The sequence below is a fragment of the Oncorhynchus masou genome, chromosome 9 (assembly GCF_036934945.1).
Source record: "Oncorhynchus masou masou isolate Uvic2021 chromosome 9, UVic_Omas_1.1, whole genome shotgun sequence".
Classification (NCBI taxonomy): Eukaryota; Metazoa; Chordata; class Actinopteri; order Salmoniformes; family Salmonidae; genus Oncorhynchus; species Oncorhynchus masou.
In genome coordinates, this window is record NC_088220.1 from 18587716 (window position 1) to 18605346 (window position 17631).

Genomic DNA, 17631 nt, shown 5'->3' on the forward strand with positions numbered 1-17631 from the left:
TGACTGGGCCAGGGTTGACCTGGGGACACAGCATTGGTTTACCTCTCTATGACTGGGCCAGGGTTGACCTGGGGACACAGCGTTGGTTTACCTCTCTATGACTGGGCCAGGGTTGACCTGGGGACACAGCGTTGGTTTACCTCTCTATGACTGGGCCAGGGTTGACCTGGGGACACAGCGTTGGTTTACCTCTCTATGACTGGGCCAGGGTTGACCTGGGGACACAGCGTTGGTTTACCTCTCTATGACTGGGCCAGGGTTGACCTGGGGACACAGCGTTGGTTTACCTCTCTATGACTAGGCCAGGTTTGACCTGGGGACACAGCGTTGGTTTACCTCTCTATGACTGGGCCAGGGTTGTCCTGGGGACACAGCGTTGGTTTACCTCTCTATGACTGGGCCAGGGTTGACCTGGGGACACAGCGTTGGTTTACTTCTCTATGACTAGGCCAGGTTTGACCTGGGGACACAGCGTTGGTTTACCTCTCTATGACTGGGCCAGGGTTGACCTGGGGACACAGCGTTGGTTTACCTCTCTATGACTAGGCCAGGTTTGACCTGGGGACACAGCGTTGGTTTACCTCTCTATGACTGGGCCAGGGTTGACCTGGGGACACAGCGTTGGTTTACCTCTCTATGACTAGGCCAGGTTTGACCTGGGGACACAGCATTGGTTTACCTCTCTATGACTGGGCCAGGGTTGACCTGGGGACACAGCATTGGTTTACCTCTCTATGACTGGGCCAGGGTTGACCTGGGGACACAGCGTTGGTTTACCTCTCTATGACTAGGCCAGGGTTGACCTGGGGACACAGCGTTGGTTTTCTGCTCTATGACTGGGCCAGGGTTGACCTGGGGACACAGCGTTGGTTTTCAGCTCTAAGACTGGGCCAGGGTTGTCCTGGGGACACAGCATTGGTTTACCTCTCTATGACTGGGCCAGGGTTGACCTGGGGACACAGCGTTGGTTTATCTCTATGTCTGGGCCAGGGTTGACCTGGGGACACAGCTTTGGTTTACCTCTCTATGACTGGGCCAGGGTTGACCTGGGGACACAGCATTGGTTTACCTCTCTATGACTGGGCCAGGGTTGACCTGGGGACACAGCGTTGGTTTACCTCTCTATGACTGGGCCAGGGTTGACCTGGGGACACAGCGTTGGTTTACCTCTCTATGACTGGGCCAGGGTTGTTCTGGGGACACAGCGTTGGTTTTCTGCTCTATGACTGGGCCAGGGTTGACCTGGGGACACAGCGTTGGTTTACCTCTCTATGACTGGGCCAGGGTTGACCTGGGGACACAGCGTTGGTTTACCTCTCTATGACTGGGCCAGGGTTGACCTGGGGACACAGCGTTGGTTTACCTCTCTATGACTGGGCCAGGGTTGACCTGGGGACACAGCGTTGGTTTACCTCTCTATGACTAGGCCAGGTTTGACCTGGGGACACAGCGTTGGTTTACCTCTCTATGACTGGGCCAGGGTTGTCCTGGGGACACAGCGTTGGTTTACCTCTCTATGACTGGGCCAGGGTTGACCTGGGGACACAGCGTTGGTTTACCTCTCTATGACTGGGCCAGGGTTGACCTGGGGACACAGCGTTGGTTTACCTCTCTATGACTGGGCCAGGGTTGACCTGGGGACACAGCGTTGGTTTTCTGCTCTATGACTGGGCCAGGGTTGACCTGGGGACACAGCGTTGGTTTACATCTCTATGACTGGGCCAGGGTTGACCTGGGGACACAGCGTTGGTTTACCTCTCTATGACTGGGCCAGGGTTGACCTGGGGACACAGCGTTGGTTTACCTCTCTATGACTGGGCCAGGGTTGACCTGGGGACACAGCGTTGGTTTACCTCTCTATGACTGGGCCAGGGTTGACCTGGGGACACAGCGTTGGTTTACCTCTCTATGACTAGGCCAGGTTTGACCTGGGGACACAGCGTTGGTTTTCTGCTCTATGACTGGGCCAGGGTTGACCTGGGGACACAGCGTTGGTTTACCTCTCTATGACTGGGCCAGGGTTGACCTGGGGACACAGCGTTGGTTTACCTCTCTATGACTGGGCCAGGGTTGACCTGGGGACACAGCGTTGGTTTTCTGTTCTATGACTGGGCCAGGGTTGACCTGGGGACACAGCGTTGGTTTACATCTCTATGACTGGGCCAGGGTTGTCCTGGGGACACAGCGTTGGTTTACCTCTCTATTACTGGGCCAGGGTTGACCTGGGGACACAGCGTTGGTTTACCTCTCTATGACTGGGCCAGGGTTGACCTGGGGACACAGCGTTGGTTTACCTCTCTATGACTGGGCCAGGGTTGACCTGGGGACACAGCGTTGGTTTACCTCTCTATGACTGGGCCAGGGTTGACCTGGGGACACAGCGTTGGTTTACCTCTCTATGACTGGGTCAGGGTTGACCTGGGGACACAGCGTTGGTTTACCTCTCTATGACTGGGCCAGGGTTGACCTGGGGACACAGCGTTGGTTTTCTGCTCTATGACTGGGCCAGGGTTGACCTGGGGACACAGCGTTGGTTTACCTCTCTATGACTGGGCCAGGGTTGTCCTGGGGACACAGCGTTGGTTTACCTCTCTATGACTGGGCCAGGGTTGACCTGGGGACACAGCGTTGGTTTACCTCTCTATGACCGGGCCAGGGTTGTCCTGGGGACACAGCGTTGGTTTACCTCTGTATGACTGGGCCAGGGTTGACCTGGGGACACAGCGTTGGTTTACCTCTCTATGACTGGGCCAGGGTTGACCTGGGGACACAGCGTTGGTTTACCTCTCTATGACTGGGCCAGGGTTGACCTGGGGACACAGCTTTGGTTTACCTCTCTATGACTGGGCCAGGGTTGACCTGGGGACACAGAGTTGGTTTACCTCTCTATGACTGGGCCAGGGTTGACCTGGGGACACAGCGTTGGTTTTCCTCTCTATGACTAGGCCAGGTTTGACCTGGGGACACAGCGTTGGTTTTCTGCTCTATGACCGGGCCAGGGTTGTCCTGGGGACACAGCGTTGGTTTACCTCTGTATGACTGGGCCAGGGTTGACCTGGGGACACAGCGTTGGTTTACCTCTCTATGACTGGGCCAGGGTTGACCTGGGGACACAGCGTTGGTTTACCTCTCTATGACTGGGCCAGGGTTGACCTGGGGACACAGCGTTGGTTTACCTCTCTATGACTAGGCCAGGTTTGACCTGGGGACACAGCGTTGGTTTTCTGCTCTATGAGGCCTGTTGTGAGGAGACTGCAAGGGACAATTAATACGTTAAATATGGTTATTACCACCTGGGCTCCTCATTAACATGAATACATTTTTGTTTATTTATTTGTGTGTGAGAGAAAGTGTGTGTGTGTGTGGGGAGAAGAGTGTTTCTGAGTCTGTGTGCATGTGAGAGAGAGAGAGTGTGTGTGTGTGTGCGGTGGGGAGTGTTTGGGTCATTGTGTGTGAGAATAACTGTGTGTTTGTGTGTGTGTGCGTGCATGTGTTCTGACCAGGGATTTACATGTGTGTGTGTGTTTGTCATACATCTCCATTGTGCCTGTGTCACATGTTCCTGTTTGTCAGTCAGTCAGTCAGTCTGTCAGGGTGAAGCAGGCTGCCATATCACGTTACACACAAGGCTCTGCTCCTCTCCCCTAAGGCCCACCCACTACATGTCACAGAATTTAAATTATGTCACTGTCTGACAAGGATTTGTGCTACATGTAGGACAGAAGTAGACCTGTTTAATCCAAATTATAAACTGGGTGGTTCCAGCCCTGAGTGCTGATTGGCTGACAGCCGTGGTATATCAGACCGTATACCACGGGTATGACATTTATTTTTACTGCTCTAATTACATTGGAAACCAGTTTATAATAAAAATAAGACACATCGGGGGTTTGTGGTATATGGCCAATATACCTGGCTAAGGGCTGTGCCTAAGAAATGCCCTTAGCTGTGGTATATTGGCCAAATACCACACCCCTCGTGCCTTATTGCTTAATAATACCATCCTGTAGTTGGTAATGCCCTCCCTCCTTTCTGGTTTGATAATGTGATGAAGTCTGACACTGTAACAGTTTTCTTTACTTGAAGGAGAGGCGGACCAAAATGCAGCGTGGTGGTTATTCATGGTACTTTAATAAAGACACTATACATGAATAAACTAACAAAACAATAAATGTGAGAAAACCTAAACAGCCTATCAGGTGAAAACAAACACAGAGACAGGAACAATCACCCACAAACACACAGTGAAACCCAGGCTACCTAAGTATGATTCTCAATCAGAGACAACTAATGACACCTGCCTCTGATTGAGAACCATACTAGGCCGAAACATAGAAATACCCAAATCATAGAAAAACAAACATAGACTGCCCACCCCAACTCATGCCCTGACCATACTAAATAATGACAAAAAGGAAATAAATGTCAGAACGTGACAGACACATCCATTCAGAGGAACATTGACATCTGAGCTCGACCACATGAATCCAGGTTACTTATGGTGTCTAATCCACACCATTCCCAAGAAAAGCTTTCTGGGGTTATACTGCCATCTTGTGCTATGCAATGAGCATCTTTAGCTCTCACCATCAAGAACCTACTCTAAAACAGGGGAGTCAAACTCATTTTCCCTGTGGGCCGCATTCCATCTTCACCGAGGTCTGGAGGGCCGCACTTAAAATAGATTATTAATCCTAGCTGTCAAAATAGTAAAAATAAAGAAAAACCTAGGAATGAGTAGGTGTGTCCAAACTTTTGACTGGTTCTCTATATATTTTGTTTTACATCATATTGAGCTCATTTATACAGGACTGAACAGAACGGATACAATATATTTGTTGTGCATCTCTGGCTTGCTGTAGTGTGATAAGATCCTATGGAAACAGAAGTATCTATCATTCTATTTCTCACAGAGGGTTAACCTTGTGAAAAGAGCTATATTTTCCTTGAGAAACATGTAAACATAAACAACAGCTTCTAAAATGATTTTCCTCCAATGGAAACCGCATAAGAAGTAGAGGTGACCATACTATCGACAGGCTCCATGACCACCATCAAGTCAAGTGCATCTGGTGAGGGGATGAGCAGCAGTCTTCCTTTGATGCCCATGTGTACGTCACAAATGGCGCCCTATTACCTACATAGTGCATTACACCCTTATGGGATTTGGTCAAAAGTAGTGCACTACTTAGGGAATAGGGTGCCATTTGGGAAGAAGCCCAGCTCTTTTACATCTCACAAGTTAAACTGGAGTAAATAAAAAAAAATGAAAGTGTTCCAAAGTAAAATGCTTCATTCTTTGGTGAAAGTCCTATTCAGTCCAACTTTAAACATATCAGTCCGAAGTAGAAGTTAGAAACTGTTATCCCATTTTTAAAAGAATGAGCTTGAGGTCAAAAAGAGGACTTTCCTCTCATCCTCTTCTCCTTCCTTACTGATGATAGCAGGGTATGGCAGGACAACAGGATAGCTAATGCTAAAACAGTATGGCTGTCCCTTCTGCTGACTGATCTGTATTCATTTATTAAAACAAACGTAACAGCAATGATTCAATGGCAGAATCATTTATATAAATGTTTATTGTACAGTACAATCAAAGAGCTAATTAATATATAATCAGTATAAACCTAACATAAGCTTCATGCAATATCACGGATAAGAATATGCAGACATGTATGGTATTTACAGTATTAGCCATTAGAGATGGACGTAAGGTGTGAGCTTTTTCTTCTGAAATTACATAACATTCACTACACCTGTCCTGCAGTCAAATGACCAAATTGCCCTATAGTGGCCTCATGGGTGGAATGTTATTCATATTTTTTATAATTTCATAATTAATAAACATTATTTTACAACACGCCAAAAATCTCATGGTTATGTTATATTTCAGTCCTCTGTGAAGTATATAAAGTGTAATATTGGGATGCAAACTCAAAGTGTAATACATTTTAACTCTATATCTGACATGGTAAAGGGGTCTTATTTTTTTAAAGCCCATAACCATGTGTATGAGATGTATACTTTTGTTTCAAAGTAGATTTGATTAAGACTACCAAGACATATTTCCAATAGAGAGCCAACGCTCTGATCATCAGGGTCTATCTCTGAATTCTCTAAGTGAAGTTTATAGTTTCAGTCGCCTGTCAGAGGCCTTGTGTCCAGAGGTTAGGATGTGAGATAACCAAACAAGCCTGCTGGTCACTCTGACCCCTCACCCAAGCCTGACAGGTCAGAGCTGGAGGCATGGGAGACGGGCACACTGCTGCTGAGCTCCTATCCACAGCTCATGTCCAAGGGGTCACTTTGTGTCCCTATATGCACCCTGCTGATAGCTGTGTTACTGCCTTGGTGCTTAGTGGGGTCTGTAGGGTAGAGGTGGTGCTGCTGGTGCTGGTAAATGTTTTCCCCCTGCTGGCTACAGGTGAAGTATGTGTCTGGATGGAGTCATCATAACTGGACCTGATGCCTAACAGGTATGGGGGACATCATCCAGACCAAGAGAAAGGAAATCAGTTGGTGGAGTCACTCTCAATGTCTATACCTCCTAAATAGCAGTCAAGGTTGAGGAGCTCAGGGTCAGAGTCAGTGCAGGAGGGGGCAGGCTTTTCTATACATATACTCTGCAACAGTTCCTGGTCTAAGGGACGCTGAGCACTCGGCATCCAATCAGATGTGTCCCAGTGATAGCCTATTCGGGGCGAAAATGTTATCAGTGAAAAACAAGCATCAAAGTGTCTGTCTCACCTTAGACACAAATACAGACATGCATAGATCATCTCAGTAGTCTGTTACTGTGACCATTGTTGGAGAATAGTCTGATAGGAGGTTTGGAGAATATAAACGGTGGATAATTATAGGGTATCCAATCTAAAAAACTAAATTAGGTCAAATAATGTGTAGATACTCCACTAAGAAAACCAATGGTCCAAACCTTATGTCTCTATCATAATCTGTTAAAAAGTTTACCCTTGTAGGATGGCCAAGATTAGGGTCACAGGAACTAAACTCATCATCTGTCTTCTCCAATCAGAGGACATAAAACAACATAGAGGTAAGACAGATACAGTTGAAGTCGGACGTTTACATACACCTTAGCCGAATACATTTCAACTCAGTTTTTCACAATTCCTGACATTTAATCCTAGTAAAAACTCCCTGTCTTAGGTCAGTTAGGATCACCACTTTATTTTAAGAATGTGAAATGTCAGAATAATAGTAGAGAGAATGACTTATTTCAGCTTTTATTTCTTTCATCACATTCCCAGTGGGTCAGAAGTTTACATACACTCAATTATTATTTGGTAGCATTGCCTTAAAATTGTTTAACTTGTGTCAAACATTTTGTGTTGCCTTTCACAAGCTTCCCACAATAAGTTGGGTGAATTTTGGCCCATTCCTCCTGACAGAGCTGGTGTAACTGAGTCAGGTTTGTAGACCTCCTTGCTCGCACACGCCTTTTCCGTTCTGCCCACAAAATGTCTATAGGATTGATGTCAGGGCTTTGTGATGGCCACTCCAATACCTTGACTTTGTTGTCCTTAAGCCATTCTGCCACGACTTTGGAAGTATGCTTGGGATCATTGTCCAATTGGAAGACCCATTTGCAACCATTCTTTAACTTCCTGGCTGATGTCTTGAGATGTTGCTTCAATATATCCACATACTTTCCTACCTCTTAATGCCATCTATTTTGTGAAGTGCACCAGTCCCTCCTGTAACAAAGCATCCCCACAACATGTTGCTGCCACCCCTGTCCCCATGTGCAGCTGCAAGCCATAGTCTGCCTTTTTTATTGCGGTTTTGGAGCAGTGGCTTCTTCCTTGCTGAGCGGCCTTTCAGGTTATGTTGATATAGGACTTGTTTTACTGTGGATATAGATACTTTTGTACCTGTTTCCTCCAGCATCGTCACAAGGTCCTTTGTTGTTGTTCTGGGATTGATTTGCACTTTTCGCACCAAAGTACGTTCATCTCTAGCAGACAGAACACGTCTCCTTCCTGAACGGTATGACATCTGCGTGGTACCATGGTGTTTATACTTGCGTACTATTGTTTGTACAGATGAACGTGGTACCTTCAGGTGTTTGGAAATTGCTCCCAAGGATGAACCAGACTTGTGGAGGTCTACAATTTTTTTCTGAGGTCTTGGATTTCTTTTGATTTCCCCAAGCAAAGAGGCACTGAGTCTGAAGGTAGGCCATGAAATACATCCACAGGTATGCCTCCAATTGACTCAAATTATGTCAATTAGCCTATAAGAAGCTTCTAAAGCCATGACAACATTTTCTGGAATTTTCCAAGCTGTTTAAAGGCACAGTCAACTTAGTGTATGTAAACTTCTAACCCATTGGATTTGTGATACAGTGAATTATAAGTGAAATAATCTGTCTGTAAACAATTGTTGGAAAAATTACTTGTGTCATGCACAAAGTAGATGTCCTAACCGACTTGCCAAAACTATAGCTTGTTAACAAGAAATTTGTGGAGTGGTTTTAATGACACCAACATAAGTTTATGTAAACTTCCAACTTCAACTGTAGATATCAATTTTGAGACATGACATTTTAATATTTTAGTTTATGCTTTTCATATTAATGAGACATTACTCAGAAAAACAAGTGTATCTCTATGAAATGTCAACGGAGCACTGAACGTAGCGCAAGCTATTTATTTCAGTCTTTTACATTTCATTTTCAACATATTCAAATAATGATTGATAGAAAATTTCATTAAAAACATTATTTTGATTAATTTATTCATACTATTTCTTCCACAAGATATAGTCCTGACCCAAATCTGGGGTTGCAACACAAGCCGGCTGGTCGTTCGTTCTATCGGTTCGGTTGCCAGAGACGCAATCCAGTAGTTAAGTCTTTTTGTTTTAAATCTATAGACACAATGTTCCGTTGCCATGATGGCTGGCAATGTTCTTATTATCCCTTGCCTGCTAGCTAATGAACTTTGACTAACACAGTCAAGTCAAACAGTGTAGCCAGAATGACAGCAAAGTAGCTGCATTTGCGTTTGTTTAAGCTTTCTAGTGACTTTTTGGGGGATACATCCATAACAATAAGCTAATGATGCGTGATTTCGCCTGGCCTAGAAAATGTGCTCTCTTGCAAGGCCACTTTTCAGAGCAGATAGCCAACTACACAGCTAAAACAATGATTTCAAACTGAAGCTGGAATGACAACAAACTAGCTGCATTTTGTGTTTTTCTATTGACATTTCTTTGTATATATCCATAAAATGCTGATTCATGATTTCGACTGGCTGAGAAAAGCTGCCAGACTGTCTGTTTCGTCCCGGCACCACATTCATTACCATAGAACAGCTGGAGACTGAATTTCATTATTGAAACAGACAGCAAGGTTATGACACATCTCCGCTGTTGAAAACCAAATGCTAGTCTAAAGGAAACGGGAGATAATGTCTAGATGCTTTTTACAATGTAGATCTAGTATATAAAATGCCTGTCTGAGCTGATGCGACTGTGGATTGCGCAGTCAGACAGAACAGATTAAATAGGCATTTTAACGTCATAGATTTAGCCGGTGGTAATTTGTGGAATAGACATGGGCTGGAATGCATTTTTAACCAATCAGCATCCAGTATTAGACCCACCCGTTGTATAATTGAGCTTTTTGCGACCCCCCAGGAAGAACTTTGCAGAAAACCACAGCATATAAAATCCTCAAAAGTCACGGTGAGAAGATCTTGGTACGTATTATTGGATGTATTAGGTTACAAAATGCAACTTTTAGGATACAATGTTAATGATATGTTAGAGAAAGACCTCACGGAGTGATTCAGAACATGAACAATCATATTTGTCTTGGTAAAATGTATTTTATAACATAAGGAAGTGATATTCCATCACCAAACACGTTTTCGGCACCTAATAATTAGTGACCTCACAACATCATTGTGAAATCTCCTCTGTATTAAATCAGATTAGACACCAGCAGGCCTTCAGCAGCACATTCAAGGGTAAGATGTTATAGAGGGTTTATTTACAAGCCAGCACATTGTTAAATGGTCCTTTCGGAGTACAATTCTGCATTCGCTATGGTAAGCTAACAGAGCATGAGAGGAGGGAAGACAAGCACATCACCTCTGGTGTTTTGAAGAACACAAGCCCAGTAATGACAGCTGAGAAAGAAATACAATATTTCAAGAGTTTACACTACAAAGAGACAAATTAACACCCATGGGAGTCAGTGTATTGGACTGATGCCTACTGAAGAGCATATGCTGCATGTAAAGATGTAGCCAGAACCACTGGGACCTCTAGCCAGAATCACTTAAAGCCAACATTACCTCATCTACTGACTCCCTAAACACAATTATCTACTGACTCCCTGAACACAACTACAGTGGCTTGCAAAAGTATTCACACCCTTGGCACTTTTCCTATTTTGTTGCCTTACAATCTGGAATTAAAATTGATTTTTTTGGGGGGGCTTGTATCATTTGATTTACACAACATGCCTACCACTTTGAAGATGCAAATATGTTTTATTGTGAAACAAACAAGAAATAACACAAAAAAAACACAACTTGAGAGTGTATAACTATTCACCCCCCCAAAGTCAATACTTTGAATACCCACCTTTTGCAGCAATTACAGCTGCTAGTCTCTTGGGGTATGTCTCTATAAGCTTGGCACATCTAGCCCCTGGGATTTTTGCCCATTCTTCAAGTCAAAACTGCTCCAGCTCCTTCAAGTTGGATGGGTTCCACTGGTGTACAGCAATCTTTAAGTCATACCAGAGATTGTCAATTGGATTGAGGTCTGGGCTTTGACTAGGCCATTCCAAGACATTTGAATGTTTCTCCTTAAACCACTGGAGTGTTGCTTTAGCAGAATGCTTCGGCTCATTGTCCTGCTGGAAGGTGAACCTCCGTCCCAATCTCAAATCTCTGGAAGACAGGTAGAAGGTGTTGCCTAATAACATGCATTAGCCTGGATTCCAGCACTTACACTGATGTCTCAGTGGGTCATTGTCCTGCTGGAAGGTGAACCTCTGTCCCAGTCTCAAATCTCTGGAAGACTGAAACAGGTTTCCCTCAAGAATTTCCCTGTATTTAGCGCCATCCATCATTCCTTCAATTCTGACCAGTTTCCCAATCCCTGCCGATGAAAAACATGCTGTCACCACCACCATGCTTCACGGTGGGGATGAAATTCTCGGGGTGATGAGAGGTATTGGGTTTGCGCCAGACATAGTCATAGCGCCAGACATCCTTGATGGCCAAAGTCTCATCTGACCAGAGTACCTTCTTCCATATGCTTGGGGTGTCTCCCACATGCCTTTTGGCGAACACCAACCATGTTTGCTTATTTTTTTCTTTCAACAATTACTTTTTTTATGGCCACTCTTCCATAAAGCCCAGCTCTGTGGAGTGTATGGCTTAAAGTGGTCCTATGGACAGATACTCCAATCTCCGGTGTGGAGCTTTGCAGCTCCTTCAAGGTTATCTTTGGTCTCTTTGTTGCCTCTCTGATTAATGCCCTCCTTGCCTGGTCTGTGAGTTTTGGTGGGCAGCCCTCTCTTGTCAGGTTTGTTGTGGTGCCACATTATTTTTATTTTTTTAAGAATGAATTTAATGGTGCTCCGTGGGATGCTCAAAGTTTTGGATATTTTTTATAACCCAACCCTGATCTGTACTCATCCACAACTTTCTCCCTGACCTGTTTGGAGAGCTCCACGGTCTTAATGGTGCCGCTTGCTTGGTGGTGCGCCTTGCATACTCTGGGGCCGTTCGGAACAGGTGTATACATACTGAGATCATGTGACACTTAGATTGCACACATATGGACTTTATTTAACTCATTATGTGACTTCTGAAGGTAATTGGTTGCACCAGATCTTATTTCGGGGCTTCACAGTAAAGGGGGTGATTACATATGCATTCACCACTTTTCTGTAAAAAAAAGAAGTAATTAATTTCACTTCACCAATTTGGCCTATTTTGTGTATGTCAATTACATGAAATCCAAACAAAAATCCATTCAAATTACAGGTTGTAATGCAACAAAATAGGAAAAACGCAACGTTGGATGAATACTTTTGCAAGGCACTGTATCTCCTGCCTCCCTGAACACAACTATCTCCTGAAACAACTAGTGTAGTATAAGATAGGAATGATACCTTATTTTCCACAGTAAATACTGTGTGATTGAAGTCCTATGAGGGCTAAGGAGGGAGTGACAAGAGAAATCTAACATTAGCACACAGTAAATGTTCCAAATACTACATAGGGTGAATACTCCATTGAGTAATGGAGGTGGAAATAAATAGATGGGAATTTAACCATATGTTTCAAAATAAACAAATGCTAATGGTATGGATTGGAACCACAGAAGCCACAAACTACACTTAACACAAGAGTTCAGGACAACACAAGGATGTGATCTTACACTTACATCAGGAGACTATCAGGAGACTGTCAAACTATCAGGAAACTATCAGGAGACTGTAAAACTATCAGGAGACTGTAAAACTATCAGGAGACTGTCAAACTATCAGGAGACTATCAGGAGACTGTCAAACTATCAGGAGACTTTCAGGAGACTGTAAAACTATCAGGAGACTATCAGGAGACTGTCAAACTATCAGGAGACTATCAGGAGACTGTCAAACTATCAGGAGACTATCAAACTATCAGGAGACTATCAGGAGACTGTAAAACTATCAGGTGACTATCAGGAGACTGTAAAACTATCAGGAAACTATCAGGAGACTGTCAAACTATCAGGAGACTATCAGGAGACTGTAAAACTATCAGGTGACTATCAGGAGACTGTAAAACTATCAGGAGACTATCAGGAGACTATCAGGAGACTGTCAAACTATCAGGAGACTATCAGGAGACTGTCAAACTATCAGGAGACTATCAGGAGACTGTAAAACTATCAGGAGACTATCAGGAGACTGTAAAACTATCAGGAGACTATCAGGAGACTGTCAAACTATCAGGAGACTATCAGGAGACTGTAAAACTATCAGGAGACTGTAAAACTATCAGGAGACTATCAGGAGACTGTAAAACTATCAGGAGACTATCAGGAGACTGTAAAACTATCAGGAGACTGTCAGGAGACTGTCAAACTATCAGGAGACGATCAGGAGACTGTAAAACTATCAGGAGACTATCAGGAGACTATCAGGAGACTGTCAAACTATCAGGAGACTGTCAGGAGACTGTCAAACTATCAGGAGACTGTCAGGAGACTGTCAAACTATCAGGAGACGATCAGGAGACTGTAAAACTATCAGGAGACTATCAGGAGACTATCAGGAGACTATCAGGAGACTGTCAAACTATCAGGAGACTGTCAAACTATCAGGAGACTGTCGAACTATCAGGAGACGATCAGGAGACTGTAAAACTATCAGGAGACGATCAGGAGACTGTAAAACTATCAGGAGACTATCAGGAGACTATCAGGAGACTGTCAAACTATCAGGAGACTGTCAAACTATCAGGAGACTGTCGAACTATCAGGAGACTGTCGAACTATCAGGAGACTGTCAAACTATCAGGAGACTGTCAAACTATCAGGAGACTGTCAGGAGACTGTCAAACTATCAGGAGACTATCAGGAGACTGTAAAACTATCAGGAGACTATCAGGAGACTATCAGGAGACTGTCAAACTATCAGGAGACTATCAAGAGACTGTAAAACTATCAGGAGACTGTAAAACTATCAGGAGACTATCAGGAGACTGTAAAACTATCAGGAGACTATCAGGAGACTGTAAAACTATCAGGAGACTATCAGGAGACTGTAAAACTATCAGGAGACTATCAGGAGACTGTCAAACTATCAGGAGACTATCAGGAGACTGTAAAACTATCAGGAGACTGTAAAACTATCAGGAGACTGTAAAACTATCAGGAGACTATCAGGAGACTGTAAAACTATCAGGAGACTATCAGGAGACTGTCAAACTATCAGGAGACTATCAGGAGACTGTAAAACTATCAGGAGACTGTAAAACTATCAGGAGACTATCAGGAGACTGTAAAACTATCAGGAGACTATCAGGAGACTGTAAAACTATCAGGAGACTATCAGGAGACTGTAAAACTATCAGGTGACTATCAGGAGACTGTAAAACTATCAGGAGACTATCAGGAGACAGTAAAACTATCAGGAGACTATCAGGAAACTATCAGGAGACTGTCAGGAGACTGTAAAACTATCAGGAGACTATCAGGAAACTATCAGGAGACTGTCAAACTATCAGGAGACTGTCAAACTATCAGGAGACTGTAAAACTATCAGGAGACTATCAGGAGACAGTCTCCTGATAGTTTATCTCCTGATAGGATAGTTTGACAATCAGGAGACTGTAAAACTATCAGGAGACTATCAGGAGACTGTAAAACTATCAGGAGACTATCAGGAGACTGTAAAACTATCAGGAGACTATCAGGAGACTGTAAAACTATCAGGAGACTATCAGGAGACTGTAAAACTATCAGGAGACTATCAGGAGACTGTCAAACTATCAGGAGACTATCAGGAGACTGTCAAACTATCAGGAGACTATCAGGAGACTGTCAAACTATCAGGAGACTGTCAGGAGACTGTAAAACTATCAGGAGACTGTCAAACTATCAGGAGACTGTCAGGAGACTGTCAAACTATCAGGAGAATATCAGGAGACTGTAAAACTATCAGGAGACTATCAGGAGACTATCAGGAGACTATCAGGAGACTGTCAAACTACCAGGAGACTATCAGGAGACTGTAAAACTATCAGGAGACTATCAGGAGACTGTAAAACTATCAGGAGACTGTAAAACTATCAGGAGACTGTCAAACTATCAGGAGACTATCAGGAGACTGTCAAACTATCAGGAGACTATCAGGAGACTGTAAAACTATCAGGAGACTGTAAAACTATCAAGAGACTATCAGGAGACTGTAAAACTATCAGGAGACTGTAAAACTATCAGGTGACTATCAGGAGACTGTAAAACTATCAGGAGACTATCAGGAAACTATCAGGAGACTATCAGGAGACTGTAAAACTATCAGGAGACTATCAGGAGACTGTCAAACTATCAGGAGACTGTAAAACTATCAGGAGACTATCAGGAGACAGTCTCCTGATAGTTTTACAGTCTCCTGATAGTCTCCTGATAGTTTGACAGTCTCCTGATAGTCTCCTGATAGTTTGACAATCAGGAGACTGTAAAACTATCAGGAGACTATCAGGAGACTGTAAAACTATCAGGAGACTATCAGGAGACTGTAAAACTATCAGGAGACTATCAGGAGACTGTAAAACTATCAGGAGACTATCAGGAGACTGTAAAACTATCAGGGGACTATCAGGAGACTGTAAAACTATCAGGAGACTATCAGGAGGTTGTAAAACTATCAGGAGACTGTCAAACTATCAGGAGACTATCAGGAGACTGTCAAACTATCAGGAGACTATCAGTTGATTGCCAGACTATCAGTACTGTATATGTAGATTGTCAGACTATCAGGAGACTATCAACAGACTATCAGCAGACTATCAAGAGATTGTAAGACTATCAGGAGACTATCAACAGACTATCAAGAGATTGTAAGACTATCAGGAGACTATTGGGCTACTTCCCACAACGTCAATGTAAATGACAACTTACACTGTGCCCCCTGTTAAACCCTGACCTGGGGCTGTGCATAGATTTAATCCAAACTGGAGCTGAGACTAGAGAAAAGGAGAGGAAGAAGGACAAGTGACATAAGAGAGAACACTCATTCAGAGGTATCATTACAGGTAGGTGTTGCTTAATAATATGCATTAGCCTGGATTCCAGCACTTACACTGTGATGTCTCACCCTGTCATCTTAGACGAGTAACGAAACCTACCGTTCTCATCTCCTGATCCTGACTGGTAGGAACAGAGGGACTCTGAGGCACTGCTACGGTTTTCCAGGTCTTTCTTAGATCCCTGAGTGGAGACCGGATCCAGCTCCACTACCTCTTCTGGGGGAGACAAAGATACAAATCACTTATGACCTTGCTGATGAAGACGAGATTGTTTGATTCACCATAAACACAAAGGTATCATACTGTACTACATGTAAAGCCACATCAAATGTGCAATTTAATTTAGTTGTTTACAATAATAATACATGCAGGTTATCAAAGTAAAGCTGATAGGTCAAAATGTGAAAACTATGAATGACAAAACAGTGTCTTCTCATTTCCTGCTCCCAGCCTCCAGTCATCTGCTCTCACCAGCATAGTGGTAGTCCCAGCAGGGTTTCTGGATGGACTCCGTCTCTGAAGGGGTGTTGGAATGCAGGCGGCGTGGCAGGGTGGGAGCCACACTGCACACTGCCACCCCTCTCCTCAGCATGGGCACGGGGTCTGGGTCAGGGGTGCTGTGCTCTGTGGGTTCCACCAACCCAAGACCTTCGCAAGAACCCTTGTTCAGGTTGTGGCGTGAGTTGCTGGGGTAACTAGGGGTATAGGAGATGGGTCTAACTGGGATCTGTGGTGGAACGTCCAAGTAGACTGGGACTCCCCGGCTGGACTTGACCTCCAGGTAAGCTCTCCCAAAGAACTTTTTACCATCTTCATCCTTAAGGTTCAAAGTTCGAACGTCACAATTATTTGTCATATATTCAAAAATACAATCAATCACTTACTGACAACAGATATCATACCTCATATTCCTTAGATCCGTCCTGTTTGGCCCTCTTCCGGACGGCTACAAAGAGCAGAGACAGGCCCAAGATGGTAACCAGGAACAGGGCCAGTCCAAGGAGTTCCTCCAGGCCGATGGACCAGCTGGTGAACAGCAGCTCGTTCCTGACCAACACCTCGAGCTCACACTGCCGCCCAACGAACCCCACCACGCAGCTACAGTTGAAGGAGCCGTAGGTGTTTACACACACACCTCCGTTAGAGCAGAGGCTCTCTGTCTGCATACACTCATCTACATCCCCAAGGCACCTGGACAGAAGAACACCGTCCAGAGTCACATTCACATACAGCATCTATATGGAGTGTGTTCCAAATGGTCCCAATATAGTGCACTACTTCTGACCAGAGCTCTGTATTGCACTATGTAGGGAATAGGGTGCCATTTGGGATGCAAAACATCCAGAACCGATATACAGTATATATTGCAGCTCTGGCATAGTGTGACATCATGGATGTGTCATACCAAACCCAGAGTGGAAGAATGCGGGTTAGTGAGAGTAATAGATGTTTCTGCTTACCGTTCCCCCTGAAACCCGGGCTCACACTCACACACAGCCCCATCCAGACTGTCAATACAATGTCCACTGTTTCTGCAGGGGTTATCTTTGCAGTACGGACCAACCGCACACCTGGAACATAGACATGCTTTTTAACTTCCCATACATCATCTATTGTCTTCAGTTTTTCACCAACAACAACAATGCTATGAGAAATGTCCAACCCAACAGGATAGCAGACACGTGACTAACACTATAAAGTTCTAAAGTCTCAGAACTGTTTTGTGGTGATTTCTTTCATAACCCATGAAGGTCCTCACCATAAAGGTACAGTGCTTTCAGAAAGTATTCACACCCCTTGACTTTTTACACATATTGTTGTGTTACAGCCATATTTGAGCCACTGG

At 44.3% G+C, this 17631-nt stretch overlaps 1 protein-coding gene and 1 long non-coding RNA gene across 2 annotated transcripts in view; one reads left to right on the top strand and one right to left on the bottom strand.

Annotated features, from left to right (window-relative positions):
• fat1b (FAT atypical cadherin 1b) overlaps positions 1-17631 on the top strand; it is a 59382-nt gene that overhangs the window by 29226 nt on the left and 12525 nt on the right. The window contains exons 12-15 of the mRNA XM_064972651.1: positions 15197-15364; positions 16324-16463; positions 16702-16900; positions 17409-17467. Coding sequence (XP_064828723.1) covers positions 15197-15364; positions 16324-16463; positions 16702-16900; positions 17409-17467 — 566 coding nt within the window. The remainder of the gene's footprint in view (positions 1-15196; positions 15365-16323; positions 16464-16701; positions 16901-17408; positions 17468-17631) is intronic.
• Positions 4110-15990, bottom strand: LOC135545628 (uncharacterized). The gene is made up of 2 exons (XR_010456483.1): positions 15885-15990; positions 4110-6691 (listed from the first exon to the last, which is right to left on the bottom strand). It is a non-coding gene; the product is annotated as an uncharacterized LOC135545628 (long non-coding RNA).